The sequence below is a fragment of the Lonchura striata genome, chromosome Z (assembly GCF_046129695.1).
Source record: "Lonchura striata isolate bLonStr1 chromosome Z, bLonStr1.mat, whole genome shotgun sequence".
NCBI classification, from domain to species: Eukaryota; Metazoa; Chordata; class Aves; order Passeriformes; family Estrildidae; genus Lonchura; species Lonchura striata.
In genome coordinates this window covers 77439883-77454560 of record NC_134642.1, presented here as the reverse complement: position 1 = coordinate 77454560, position 14678 = coordinate 77439883, and the positions used below count along the sequence as shown (strand labels likewise).

The window sequence follows — 14678 nt, the reverse complement described above, 5'->3', positions numbered from 1 at the left end:
CACATTTCTGGCTGATTACATCACTCGGATTTCACTGCTAACTCTTCTACGCTGCCATGTCACAACTACTTCCTCATTCTGTCGCCACCGACCTTTGCCTTCTGCTAGCGCGGTAAAGCAACGCTAAAAATCAATCTGGCCATTTCCCTATAACCACCGAGATTTCTGCCCGGCGCACAAAGTGGGTGTTAGCCCTTTGACCCTGTGCAGGACCCGGCCCCGCCAGCAGCAACACTGAGGGCAGATCACCCAGGCAGCGCGCAGCGCCCCGAGCGCGGCGCCCGCCTGAGGGGCCGGGCGCGGCCTCTGCGCTCGGACGCGCTCGGCTCCTTTCGGCACGTTCCGCCTCGCCGCTCGGCTCCTTTCGGCACGTTCCGCCTCGCCGCTCGGCTCCTTTCGGCACGTTCCGCCTCGCCGCTCGGCTCCTTTCGGCTCGTTCCGCCTCGCCGCTCGGCTCCTTTCGGCTCGTTCCGCCTCGCTCCGCGCCTCTCGGGCCCGCGCTGGGGCGGGGTTCCCGCGCTGGGGCGGGGTTCCCGCGCGGCGCCGCAGCGGCGGCGGGAGCGCGCACGGTAACGGGGCGCCGCTGCTGAGGGCGGGTGGCGGCCCCGGGGAGGGGAGAGGAGCGGGCTCTGAGGGAATTAAAGTGTCGCTGTGCTGCGCAGCGGTCCCGGCAGCAGTCTGTGTGTGTCTGCATGCCGGTGTGTTTTTTGGTTTAGAAACCACGACGTGTTTTTGTTGGGTTTTTTTTTTTTTTTTTTTTTTTTTTTTTCACGCTCGGAATCGTCATTTCCGTAGTGAAATCTTCTGGTCCTTAAGCCTCTTTAAAACTGGCTTTGATTGTTAAGGTTAAGTTTCACTAGGTTTGGAGATGGGACGAAGATTTGGAATAACACTATAGCACCTAATCGCAAGGATTTCTTGTCTTTGTGTTTTCGATAATAATACCGATTTTATGTACAGCATTAAAGTTCGATCTTTTACTTAAATCGTCTTAGTAGTGTGAGGTATGCTCTCAGGTGTAAAAAACTTATATGTTATGATTGGCTTTTTGCAAATGTTACAGTGAATATTATATGTGTGATATTAGAAAGTTATGCTGTATTAGTTCTCTTAAGTGCTGTGTTAAATATAGTTTTAGGTTCCAATACAATGTTAAAATAGAAACTCTGCTATGTGAAGGGTCTTTTTTTAAGCAATGAGATACTTGCTTCGAGGAATACCTAAATCTTCCAGAAAAGAGGAATTTATGGTTTTCTTATCAGAAGAAGCTAATTTTTTCAGGCCTTGCTCAGACTCGAAGTCGCCTTGGGGATTAAAGGAAACAGTTGATATACAACAGAATAGAGTTCTTGTTTTAAATAGAATGTATGTATAACCATGAAGGATATATGAATATGCAACAGGCTACGGCTTTTAAGGTTATTCCTTTGTTCACAAGGTATACTTTTTGTGACTTAGTGTCCGAGAGCATCTGGACGTCTGTAATTCTTTGCTTTTTATTATCTTATAATTGTCCTAACTCTAAATTTTATTACTTTATCTGTATTACTATTTTTATAATCATTTTATTATTATTAAACTTTTTAAAATTTTTAAAACCAAGTGATGGGCGGTTTTTTTCACATCGGGCATTTTTATTTTCTTTCTCATAAACTCGGGAGGCACAATGAGTGACTCTGAAAAGAACCTGCACCAGGACATGGTTTCTGAGCTGCATGGCTCCGCTGCTGCTGGGGACACGGCCAGGCTGAAGGCGCTGCTCGGGCTCGCCCCGTCGCTGCTCAATGCAGCCGCACAGAATGGCTGGACAGCCCTCATGTACGCCGCTAGAAATGGACACCTCGACGTTGTGCAGCTTCTTCTTCAAGAGGGGTAAGCTGTTTGTTTAGTAGACCCATTCAAGAGCTGTTTTGCACCCCCTTTTTGCCCCATCGGTTTTGTCGCAGAAGTAAATTTACCTGAGATGATAGCAGAGTTTTTAGGGCTAGGAAAATGTACACTGTGTCAGTTTATAACTGGGTTCTGCTGTTGCATAATACTTTTCATAATTTGCTAAGTCTAAAAGTTACAAGCACCTCTAAAGTTACTCCTTTGATAATCAAGGTTATGTTGTCACTTTTCACAGCGGCCAACAGAACAGAGTTTGCACCCTAATTCCAACCACTGTATGAATATAAATTGGGTGTATTTGATTGTTCCACTTAAAATTTTTCCTCTAAACTTGATTTGTAATCCACTTGAATCTTCGTTAGTGTAGAATGTTTGCTCACTCTTCAGCAGGGCATCCCAGACTCATCTTTTCCAAAGTTACTTCAAATTGAAAATGCTTTAAAACTAAGTTAGAACCAAATGCGTTAACTGAGTTTAACATTAATCAAGGCCAGACTGCTCCGCTCCGGTCTCCCTAGTTACAGAAAAAGTAAGTTTAGTTCATTCTGTAGTTAATGACTAACTTCAGGCATAGCCTTCCACCCCATCTATTCGTGACTTTTTTTTCAGTATACCCAAGACCTGTAGCCTCTGCTGGGGTTCAGAGTGGGGCACTAGATAAACCACTGGTTTCTATAATAATCAGTACATTCCAGTACATAAAGGGTATTTTAGTGCCAGATTTTGTGTATTGAGGAATCTTTTGAGATGCTGGGGAATTTATAAATAGGATAACAGTTGATAAATAGGATAACAGTTTTTTAACTTAAGCATTTATTAAAAAAAAAAAAGTGAATATCACTTTTAAATGTCCTTTTAGTGGTTGCTCTTTTAGGCAATTGAATATAGTTCATTAGATGATTGTGTACCCTCATTGGTCTTCTTTTAGTTAATGCTTAGAATAATTATTTTGACAATTACAGTTGCTGGTTGTACAAACATGAATGTCTATGAAGATTATATTTCATAACATTACAGAGAATAATTCTAGAAATCTAGTCAGATGGGGTTTTTTTTGTCACAGAATTGTAGCATCATATCCTAAGTTGAAAGGGACTCACAAGTATTAAGTCCAAGTTATAGTCCTGCATAGATTTCTTGAACTCCGTCAGCCTTGATACCGTGAGCACTGCCCTGGGGAGCCTGTTCTAGTGCCCAGCCACCCTCTGTGTAAAGAACATTTTCCTGATAGCCAACCTAAACTTCTCCTGAGAGAGATTCATGTCATTCCTGTGAGTCCTGTTACTGGTCATGAGAGAAGTTGCTTTAGCAGCAAAACCTTGCAAGTTTTGAATAGTTTTCTAAAACAGTATACTCAAATTCCCTCAAAAACTACTGAGTTTAATATAAAATCTTAAAACAGTCTTGCCTGTGTACAGTTATCTGTGTATCAGTGGCATAAATACTACTTCTGGTATCTTCTGGTTTTAAAAACTGATTAATCTAGTATTTATTATATACTTTGTAGTTCACAGTGACATTTCTGTTTTACTTGCAAATTTTCATATTAGCAAATAATTAAATTGTGTTATTCTGACCTCCCAGTCAGCCTCAACCTATTTAAAGTTTGGATTTCTTTTTGGTTTTAGTATTTAAATGTATGTGATGAGGCAACATTCCCTTACCTGTTCGCTTTACAGATATCTGGGTAACTAAAAGATCCCTACAAGAACCAGCTTCTGTCACTAATAAGAGGCTGTGTTCTTGATTCTAATTTTATGGTAAATCATTCAATATCCTGAGTTAGAAGGGACCCACAAGAATCAACTCCTGCAGCTGCACAGGTCATCCTAAGAATCCCACCATGTGCCCATGTGTTTGAGAGCATTGTCTAAACATTACTTGAATTCTAGTTTTGTGTACTGTCTCTGGTCACCAGAGTGAAAAGATTAGTACCTGCACCTCTGTTTTCCCTTGTGAGGATGCTGGACACCCCAGTGAGGTCTGTCTTCAGTCTTCTTTTCTCCAGGCTGAACAAGCCAATTAACCTCAATAACATATTTTATTCCAGTAGCTTCTAGAAAGTAATGCTTGTAAGGCTTTTTTTTTTTTTTTTTTTTTTACCATTTTGATTTCTGATTATGCGGAACAGACCTGTAGCCCGACTTCAAAGCTCTGGTTTTGACCCTCTTTTTAATTTTACAGTATGTGGAATGTTAATAAATTCGTTGCCTTTGTACTACTTCATGAGTTTTGATGAATGATTATCTGGAAAGGATCAATAAGAAAGGATCTACAAAAATGTGAAATACAGCCTTGGCAAAAGAAGAATTATAATTATATTTTATCACCATAATGCTAAACATTTTGCCTAAAGATTATCCAGTATAGACAGAGTGTCTAGAAGTTATTGTACCCTAATAGTGTCAGATGTGTATGCTGTAAGAATAGTACAGCAACAGGACCCCTCCTAAACCTATTTACTGTGGTAACCTCAGCTCTTTTCTGTTTATTCAGGTGTGACAGATCCATCGTTAATAAATCAAGGCAGACAGCTCTTGACATTGCTAAATTCTGGGGGTACAAACACATAGCTAATTTGTTGGCTAATGTGAAAGGTGATCCGAAACCTAGATTTTTGTCAAATGATGTGAAAGAATATGAAAATTATTTTGGCATGACACTTCTGGACAGAAGGAGTGATAAAAGAACAGATTCTAAGTGGCTAAGTAAAAAACAAAGCCATCCAGCTACAGTGTACATCCTTTTCTCCAATTTAAGTCCCTTGGTTACTTTGGGTGGGGGAAGAGAGAGCTCACAGCAACCAGAAGTAAAGCTTTGCAGGCTGTGCTACAAGGATGTGCAACAGTGCATGAACCAAACTGAAGAATGTACCTTGATTTTTCTCGGAGTGGACCTTCAGTTTGACATAAACCTGATGGCTGCTTGCAAGGGAAAAGTTCAGCAAGAAGATGAAGAAGATGGGTTAGTTGCTTGGTTTGCTCTTAGCATTGATTCTACTTCTGCTGAAGAATTTAAACAGAAGCACGAGGATTGTTACTTTCTTCACCCACCAATGCCAGCACTACTGCAGTTACCTGAAAAAGAAGCTGGTAAGATGCAGCAAGTACAAAATGTATAATCAGAAAGATACACTTTGGTATTCCCTGAGGTATAATTCAAAGGAGAGACAAACGACTGCAAAGAAATTGTGTTTTCAGTGGCTTTAGAAATATTTTGATTTTAAAAGCCTGGTAGGGTTTTTGTGAAGAATTTTGTATCTAAGAACATGTGCATTTGCAAAGGAGTAATTTCTGCAATGACAGTATTAGACTGTAAAACCTATTGATCATCATGGGTTTTAAACAGTACTATTTAATGTACGAACATTAGAAACATAAAGGAAAAAATCTGTCATTACTGAGTTTTCATTAATGAAATTATTAATTACAATTAATCATTACAAAATCATTAATTACAAGAAATTAGAACCTAAGTCCTTCATAACAGTGTTGGATACTCATCTGACAAGGAAGTGCTGAAAAGTCAGGATGTCAAAGTGAGTTAGTGTTAGTAAGGACAGTAACAACATTGTAGCAGTTTTGTTTTTACATAAGGATAAAAGGAAAGCTCAACTTGAACTTAAGTTTAAATGGAACGATGCATTATTATGTCAACACCTGTAGTAGCCCTAAAATGGTCATCTGGAGAAGACTTGAACTTAAGTTTAAATGGAACGATGCATTATTATGTCAACACCTGTAGTAGCCCTAAAATGGTCATCTGGAGAAGACTTGATGCTTGTAATTTTGACAGTTTGCCTACACAGAGTGACTTCTGTGAGAAACAGGGTGTATTGATCTGGATGAATTTTTTTCTGAATGTCTAAATTGCCCTGTAGCTCTTTAACCATGTTCTATTGCATTTGCTGTGCTGTAAAGGAAAAGGTCTGCATAACTCATACTGCTCAACTTCTCTTATGAAAAGTCATGATTATGAGTCAAACCACAGTCTGATTTTTTGTGTTAAACTTTAGTACTTGATTTTTCTGTTAAAAGCTTAACATGAATTAGTATTTGATTTTGTGCATTCTTGAATGTATTGTTTTAAAGGAGTTATAGCCCAGGCAAGATCTGTTCTAGCATGGCACCACCGTTACCGATTCTGCCCAACCTGTGGAAGTGCAACCAAGATTGAAGAAGGGGGTTATAAGAAAACTTGCTTAAAAGAAGATTGTCCCAGTCTCCAAGGAATTCACAACACATCATATCCAAGAGTTGGTGAGAATGCTCACTTAAAAGTGGCTTGCTTATAAATCAATTGCTTGTAAATTTCTATGCATGTAAATCAGTTTATTTCTAGTTATTTTAGCTGCTTACTTCTGTTCTAGGTCTTCCATACTTGTTTCTCCACAGGCTATGTGTGTCTCAGCTCTTTATGGATTAAGTAGTTCAGGCTTCTCTTTCTTGTACTAGTCTGTGATACAGAATTGCTGTGACAATGCAAACGTTATTTCAACAAGTAACATCAATTAGAAATTCCAACAGTATAAATGAGATATCAGCAGTATAAAGGGTCACATTTTACTTTTTTACATAAAACTAGATGACAATAAAAAGGGAAAAAGATCACAAGTTGATGGAGTTGTTTAGACCAATAGGAGAAGATATTAGTTTGAAAGAATAAAAGACAGATACAATGACCAGAAGTGAAAAATTTGTCGAAGTGCAACATCGTATGAGAAACTGATAGCAAAGAGTAAACAAAGTCAAAGGTGGAAAGTAGTCAGTATTTAGTCAGTATTTGCATTGTCAGCAAAGTGTCTAGTTATTTGGTGTTTAGTCAAAAAGACCTCTTCAGACCTCTGTGGTGAAGAGAAGAGGATAATAAATGAGTTTGTTGCAGAAAATTGGTATATGCTGGATGCATAGCTAGGTTAGTACTGCTGATACTCTTAGCAGATTGTGTCCTTTGGTTACAGGTAATTTCTGTCCTGCATTTTGAGCCTTGGTTAGTAAGCTGCTTCTACTAAACGTGTGTTGCACAACGAAATAAAGAGGTATCTTGCATAGAAGGTAATCCCATTGTGAAATGAAATAACAGCTTACTCTGGGCATGGACACAGTTAGGATTTCAATATCATTTTTGTCTTTATATGCATTAGTATGTAATAGGCTAGAAGTTTTTACTGCAGTAAGTCTCTCAGTTGTTGAAATACAGTCATTTCATGTCCTTTGCAGATCCTGTTGTGATCATGCAAGTCATCCATCCAGATGGCAACCATTGCCTTTTAGGTAGGCAGAAGAGATTTCCCCCAGGAATGTTTACCTGCCTTGCTGGATTTATAGAACCTGGTGAATATTTTCATTTTCCTTTATCAAATGTATTTTTTCAATAAAAGTAGTATACCTTTACAATTACAGAGAAATATAATTTGTGTTATCTCAAATTGAATTTTTTTTGCTTCCTGATAGATGAGTTGTTAAAATAAATACACTTATTCTGTACTTCACAGCTGCTGGTTTATTAAAAAAAATAGGTAAAAACAGTTTTCAAATAAATAAATAAATACAAATAAATAATATACAAATAAATAAATAAAAATAGTTTTCAAATCATGTAGTCTTGAATTACTACTTAAATGAAAAAAAATATTTTAAAACATGTCACCTTGACTGGTGATACTTAGCAAAGGATTTTAGCATAGGAAAAGTAAGTGTTAGAGTGTAAGTTAAAGCTAATGTGAAGTTGAGCATATGCTTATGTGTTTAGGGCCTGACTGATTCTATGGAAGTAGAAATTACATAATTCTGAAAGAAAAATTAAGAGATATTTCAATAGCTATGTCAAGCAATAATAGTTGAAGTTAGTTACAATTTCAAGTACCTGCAGAAAAACTTGTAAAATATTACTCTATTTTGAGTAGATCTTTATCACCAGTGAAATTATAGTGACTAAATATATTCAGTAAATATGTGCAGGTTGATATACAGTGGCAGCATGAACAAGTTTATTCATATATCATTTGAAAAAAGTCAAGATACTCTTTCTGATGGATGGATCATGTTCTTGAATAAACGTGTAATCAATGGTTACAGCACAGCACATGTGTGCCTGTGTAGGCTGGTTACCATCAGCAATCTACACACATATAGCTGCAGTTTTCTATGAATATGGAGCAAAGCTTTCCATTCAGTTTCAATTTACAGTATTGTCTGCATGTGTTAAGACAATGAAGAATGAGTCAAGCAAAGGAAATAGTACAATGCAGAAATGTGAGCAAGTATTCTAAATCTCTTACTATTACTATTGTAATTCTAAATACTGATTTTTCAAGTTGTGGTACATGCTGTTACAATCACATTTCAAGAATGATGATTACAGGAATTATGTATTTTCTACCTAATTTTTGACATTTTAGGTATAGTGATAATGGTTTGTGAATATAATGAATTATCAATTCAGGAAATAAATATTATTATGGAGAAATTACTACACTTTATTTTCAAAGTTCCATTTATGCCTTGGTGGCTATTTTACCTTATTAGACTTTTGTGTCTTATGCTGAGGTCTTTGCCATGATCTGTGAACTAGATATTTATAGATAATTGCTTTGAGCAGTTTCAAATCTTTTGAGTCAGTTCAAAGCACAGTATGTGATTGTTGCTTGGAGTATTTTCATGAGGTGCTTGTTCTTTGCCCTTTTTGATTAGGTGAAACCATAGAAAATGCTGTTCGAAGAGAAGTAGAGGAGGAGGCTGGAGTCAAAGTTGCCCATGTTCAGTATGTCTCTTGTCAGCCATGGCCAATGCCCTCCTCCCTAATGATTGGCTGCTTAGCTGTTGCAGTGTCCACAGAAATTAAAGTTGACAAGAATGAAATAGAGGATGCCCGCTGGTTCACTAGGGAACAGGTAAAGTTCAATTTCATTTTCTTCTATTGATTAGTCTGTGACTGTATTGGTTCTGGCATACAACAGACTCTTGCTTTTTCAGCAAGTCAAATGAGCATGTGTATTCTTCATTTTGCCATACTACAGTTCTATTATATTGTGGTTGTAGGTTAGACACAACCAGAAAAAGACAGGTATTCACAGTAATGTCTGAATTACTTGCAAGCTCATTTTATGACATTTTTGCCAACTTGCTCTTCACCTTTTCCTTCTGTGAGATAGCCAGGTTATTTTAACCCACTTCCTTAGCAAGCCTGTGTTTTTCATACAGTAGTAGTATTTAACACATTATTCATTACCGTTTCTTCAAACAGGCAGTCTAGCAGATTTGCTGTGAGGGTGGAAGTTAAAGTAAGGACTCTGGCAATTCATTAGATTTAACGTCTTTTTTAATGCAGTACTATTTTAATACTCTGTTATTAAGTATAGCTTACTGTGCATTAATAAGAAATCCTACAAGTAGCTTCCATCAGTAGGTAAAATATAGTAAAATAAAAGTGAGGCAGAAAAGACATTCACAGAAGGATTTCAGTTCATGAGTAGAAGGAAAAATTGCTTGCACAACTTAGTTTTCACAGGTTTTCCTATAGGCAACTTGGGAGCTAAGCTTTTAATAACACTGGACATCTGGCTGGCAGTTCAAAGCGTTTTGTCTCTAAGTCACCTTGAAGACAAAGTTAGTGACCTACAATCTCACTGTGTTTCTGTTAACACTGGGAGCATTATTTTAAGGGAATATCAGTTCTGAATAGTCACATGCAGATTGGTGTACAGCTGGAAATATGCTTCAAAAATTACTGAAAGTGTATTCACTTACTTGCAATTGTTTCAGAAGACCAAGAAAACACATCTCTGTGGCACTACATGTAAACATTAAAATAATTATTTTTGTCCCAGTGTAGAGCACCATCTGGTGGTCCTTGCCATAAAAAGGCTTCAGAGAAACCTTAAATAGTATACAGTCTCCACAGCGCATTAAGCTTAAAAATGTCATAATTCACACAATGTTGGACTTTCTTTACATTTTCTTTGGAAAATCTCTTAGTAGCTCTTTAATAGGTATAGCAATGGTAGACTGATGGATCATTATAGGAGGATAATTTCTGCATTAATGCAACGTTAGATGCTATATTGTTTATAATGCTATCTTCTAAAGATAAAATAATCTGCTTTTATTGCAGGTCGTGGAAGTTCTCATTAAAGGAAACCAGCATTCTTTCTTTGTACCACCAAGTCGAGCTATTGCACACCAGTTGATGAAACATTGGATTGGAATGACTGCTAATCTTTAATTCAAATAATTGATTTCTTTAAGTTATTTCTTCAGTTGAATGCTTAATTAGGAATAAATTAGAACTGTTTGTTTAGTGAATGTGTAACCAAGCCTTTACACTGGTTCCAGAGCTAAACTATGCAAATCTTTGTAGGTGCTTTCAGACCTGAGTTAGATTTGGACAAAATGAAATAATTATGCCAATCAAGTAAACAAATAAGTAGAATTAGTACCTTGTTGAGTACAGGCTGTGTTTCTTGTTCTAGAATGAAATGATTATGCCTTTTTCTCTTATACTTTTTATGTTTGATTTGGTCTTCCCCCACTGGACAGAGTCACAGCATTACAAAGAGGGCTGTCTGACCTTGTCTGCTGTTCGAGTTCTCTGCTTACATCCTCCTGTGTGGCCTTAATTATTTCTTCCTCATTTTTGCATATCTCCATTTTTTAAATTTGACCTGTCACAAAAATCTGCATTCCGTGTTGAAAGCCTTACCAAGTATGGTTATTTTAAAGTTAATATCATATGTATGCTAAGTGAATATGTGGTCCTTTGTATCTTTTACATTAATAACCTAATTTATGTTAATGCTCTAAGCAGTGCATTTACTCGTCCTTTCTGACTTGGCCTGCACTTACCCAATTGTATGTCAGCCTGAACTTAAAGGTATAACACAGTACTTTGTTTTTGAAAAAGATGTTGGAGACCCATCCCTGACTGCCAAAGTATTAGTATTTTTATAAGATAATAATGTACGTATTGATGCTAGGCAGTGAGTAATTTCATTCTCTGATAATTAGAAATGAAATTATAGAAAAATGGGAGAAGGAAGAACAAGACATATCTCAAAATACGCACAAAATTCTTTATGGAAATAGAGATGCTAAGATTGTTACTGCTATTAAGAATCTTATAGTTGAAAGAAGTATATTAACTGCAGCTATAAGACTGGAATAGCAATATGTTAATTAAAATATTTATTTATGTGTTTTTAATGGTACAGTTCAGATTTGTGCCTTAATTTATCAAGTTATTTAAGATAATGATGAAATTCTAAAAAGGACAGTATACTGACTTATTATTGATTTCATTATGTAATAGTTTGTAGTCTGTCATTCTGCAGTCATTGCGGGGATATCAAAAGAAATGCAAATGACCTGAGGAAAATGCAATTATAGTGACAAATGTTAACTTATTATTTTATTATTTGTTTCTTTGGAGTAATTTAAATTGTTTTTAACAATGAATGGTGTCATATTTTTTCCAAAATTCTCAGCAACCTGGAATCCGTAAAACTGTTTTACTAATCCTGATTTGTTCTTTTTTTCCCTATCCATGTCACACTATGCTCAGCAGTTTTTTTTGGTTTTTTTTTTTTTTTGTAAGGCAATACCTAAGAAACTTTAAAGCAAGAAGCCTTCCTGACAGATTGGGAGTATTTGACATATTGTGTTGCTTCATTCTCTCCCTCGTTTTAGCCATACATACAAATAAATAGAAGTTATCTCTTGAGGTGTCTGGCAAGAGAAAGAAACAATACACTGCTTCCCTTAAAAATTGCTTTTACAGAGAAGGCAAGTTATAGAAAGCTGTTGTAGGCCACACATACCAGCAGGACTGCATGGTGACAATGGCAGTTATAAGTTGGAGGTTGCTCATAGAGTAAAGGAGAATATTGTAAAGTATGCAGAAAGTGGTGGAAGCTGAGTAATAAAAGGAAGTTTCAACTAGTGCTGTAGTGATTGCATTCAGAGAGAAGAATAACAAAGGAGTGAGGAGCGAGGGAGGATAAAGTGTAGAGCAAATATAGGTAGCATAAAAATGTACATGACTAAGACCCATAGGAATGCTTTTGGAACTATTGGAATTTTTTTTGTGTAGAAAATTATGGTGAGTGGCTATAGAGATGGGCTTATAAAAGTGAAACTCCAAACACAGTATCCCTAACCAATACTGATGTTAATAATCTGTCTTCTTTTTGAGAATCTGTATACCAGTATATTTCTGCAGTTACAATGCTAATAAGTAAATTGAAAATGTACACTTTCCTATATGAAAAAAAAAACAGAAAAATAATTACATGACAAAAGGACCACACTTAATCTCTGATTTTGAGAGTAATATTTTAATGATCTTTCAAGTCTAATAACTTCAGTGTGTCAATAATTTTTAGTCTTTATATTATCTCTCTTGTTTAAGAAAACTAGTTAGGTACATCTAATATTTTTAAGAAAATATTTTTCCTGGCATTTTATTACTTAATTTTCCCTGTTTGTAGGTCAGGATTTGAATTTATTACTTACACATTTTTTGAAGGACACTTACTTTATGCAGTTCACATAGGAAATGTCGAATTGAAGAGCCAAATGCTGTGGTTATCTGGCAACTACAGCAGTTCAGGAAAGTGCCAAATTAAATTTAGAAGCAGTTGAACAGACTGTAGTGGTTCTGACTGGAGTGTTGTATGGGCAACACCTCCAGAAAATCTCAGTAGTTCAACTCACGCAAAAAACAGCAGCAGCTTTTGCAGCAGGCTTTTTCTTGACACAAAGTTAATGCAGTAGATTAAGAGAATAACTAAAAAAAGTGGTTTTTTCTGCACTGTGAGTAATGATCTGTCTCTTTTCTCCCTTGCTTGTACAATGGTATCAGACCAAAAAGTACTCATGACATCAGATGTACAAGGCAGAAAGTTCTGGAGATGCTTGTTATCGCAGTTTGCCTGCAAGAGAACTACCTTCTATTCAATACATAATTTGAAAATATTATGTATTTTATCTATTTTTATTATTATTTACAGATAACAGAAATAGTAGCTTAATAAAGCAGGAAAAGATAATTAGGTCTTTGAATACAAACCAAAATTGATACTTCTAATGAAACTGTAATCTCATGCAATGTAATGACATTTTATGTAAATATAATACTGACAATGATATTTTTACAAACTTTGCATTTGTCCCAATAAATATACTTCTTTTAACTCATTTTTCATTCTGGATATATGTAAACACTTGAAAAGTAGAATCATTCCAGTGCTGATTTTATAATTTGAACATTATGTTTTCTGTAAGAACATTTGCAAGTCAGCAAATGATTATGTTGAAGTCTGCAAGATGTGAGGGAAAAACGGGTGGATGTCAACAGGCTGATTAAAGGTAGGCCAGTCATGATGCTTCATGGAATTAAATATACTAATCAGATTCTGAGCTTAGCAGACAGAAATAGAAAAAGAAGTGGAACAAGGCTGTGAACATTGCTCCCTCTTTTATCTTTAATTTTAATTAGGTAATCTGATTGATAAAGACTTTCCAGACAGAGCTGACATTTTATAGCCACTGGGTAATTTAGTTGTTGTTTTTATATCTGCTTTAGCTGTAAAGAGTTAAATAAGTGGTAGTCCTTTATTGCTTCATTGATTTGAAGATTATGTATATACTGTTTATCATTGCTGACTGGGTTTGATGGTACTGATGGAGGTAAGTCTAAAGAAAAAAAAATTGGACTTGTTATCCTATTAAGCCTTAGCAAGACAGCCAACCCATCCTTCATGAGCTTAGAAAAGCAAACTGTTCACAGATAGTCTGTAACAGCAAGCATCTGAGGAAGATGCATATTGGCTCATGGCAATGGTAAGTATAAACCTTTTTTGTTAAATTCAACTATTTTAGTTAGTATTGTGTAGCTACTAATTGTTAAATTCATCATAGATTTTGTTAAATAAGAATTCTGCAGATTTTTTTCACAGTAAGAAAATATGACTGTTTTCCTAAATGATAAATTTTTAAGATGGATATTTGATTCCTAAATCTTTATTGGTTATCTTATTTTAGCATTAAGTACTATAAATTTAGTGGTATATAGTTTTGGAAATTAAAGGCTGTTAGAAGTATTGCCTTTCTGCAGCCAGCATTTCACATTGGAATATAAGAAGTTCAATGATAAGACTACAGAATTGGTAGTCAAGAAGAAATATTGAGAGTTGAGAAGAGGATGCTGTTGAGTAGAGAAGCTTACATTTTCATTTTTCAGCACTTAAGCCTGAATAGTAATTTTTTTTTCCTCCTGCCATTTCATCATCCTGCAAACTAGGCTAACTGGTAAAGTACATACTTATTTCTTTCTAAGGAGGGAAGCCTTCCAGCATTCAGCTAAGAAATGTAGGTATTTTCTCAAGACCTCTAAGACCTCTGCCAAAGCTAAAAAAGAGTGTATGAAATAAGAGTCTCAAATTCTTTTGTCACTCTTAAGTCTAAATTGCTCCTTACTTATTTTGTGTGAATTGCTCGTCTGGAGAAAGTGACCCTGGAAACTGCATGGTCAGAAAATATGGTTCCCATTTTAGACAACGGAAATCAAATCCTAGAACTTAGGATAGGGTGACAGATTTTGCCCATATTACATTCTATGAAAAATTGAATATTTTTCATACATAGTGGTAATTTATACTTTATAGTCCCAGACATTTTGAAAATAAAAAAACTACCTTGTTTTCAAGAAAATTTTTATAGTGTACAATTACTCTGCAGGGTTTTTCTGGTGGGCTGAGTTTGAAGTGTAAGCAAATACTTTGAATTTACCCG

At 36.1% G+C, this 14678-nt stretch overlaps 1 protein-coding gene across 4 annotated transcripts; it reads left to right on the top strand.

Annotated features, from left to right (window-relative positions):
* The first annotated feature begins 504 nt into the window (after positions 1-504).
* On the top strand, positions 505-13082 carry NUDT12 (nudix hydrolase 12). Of its 4 annotated transcripts, XM_021543149.2 has the most exons (8): positions 544-569; positions 961-1004; positions 1662-1872; positions 4387-4982; positions 5982-6149; positions 7110-7223; positions 8583-8782; positions 10003-13082. In XM_021543149.2, exons 3-8 carry the CDS (start codon positions 1667-1669, stop codon positions 10111-10113), a joined length of 1395 nt encoding a protein of 464 aa, XP_021398824.2. In that variant the 5' UTR covers positions 544-569; positions 961-1004; positions 1662-1666; the 3' UTR covers positions 10114-13082. The 4 variants fall into 4 exon arrangements, with proteins under 4 accessions (XP_021398823.2, XP_021398824.2, XP_021398828.2 ...); XM_021543148.2 differs by lacking the exon at positions 961-1004 and having other exon boundaries at positions 505-569; XM_021543153.2 differs by lacking the exons at positions 544-569; positions 961-1004 and adding an exon at positions 611-698.
* The last annotated feature ends 1596 nt before the right edge of the window (positions 13083-14678 follow it).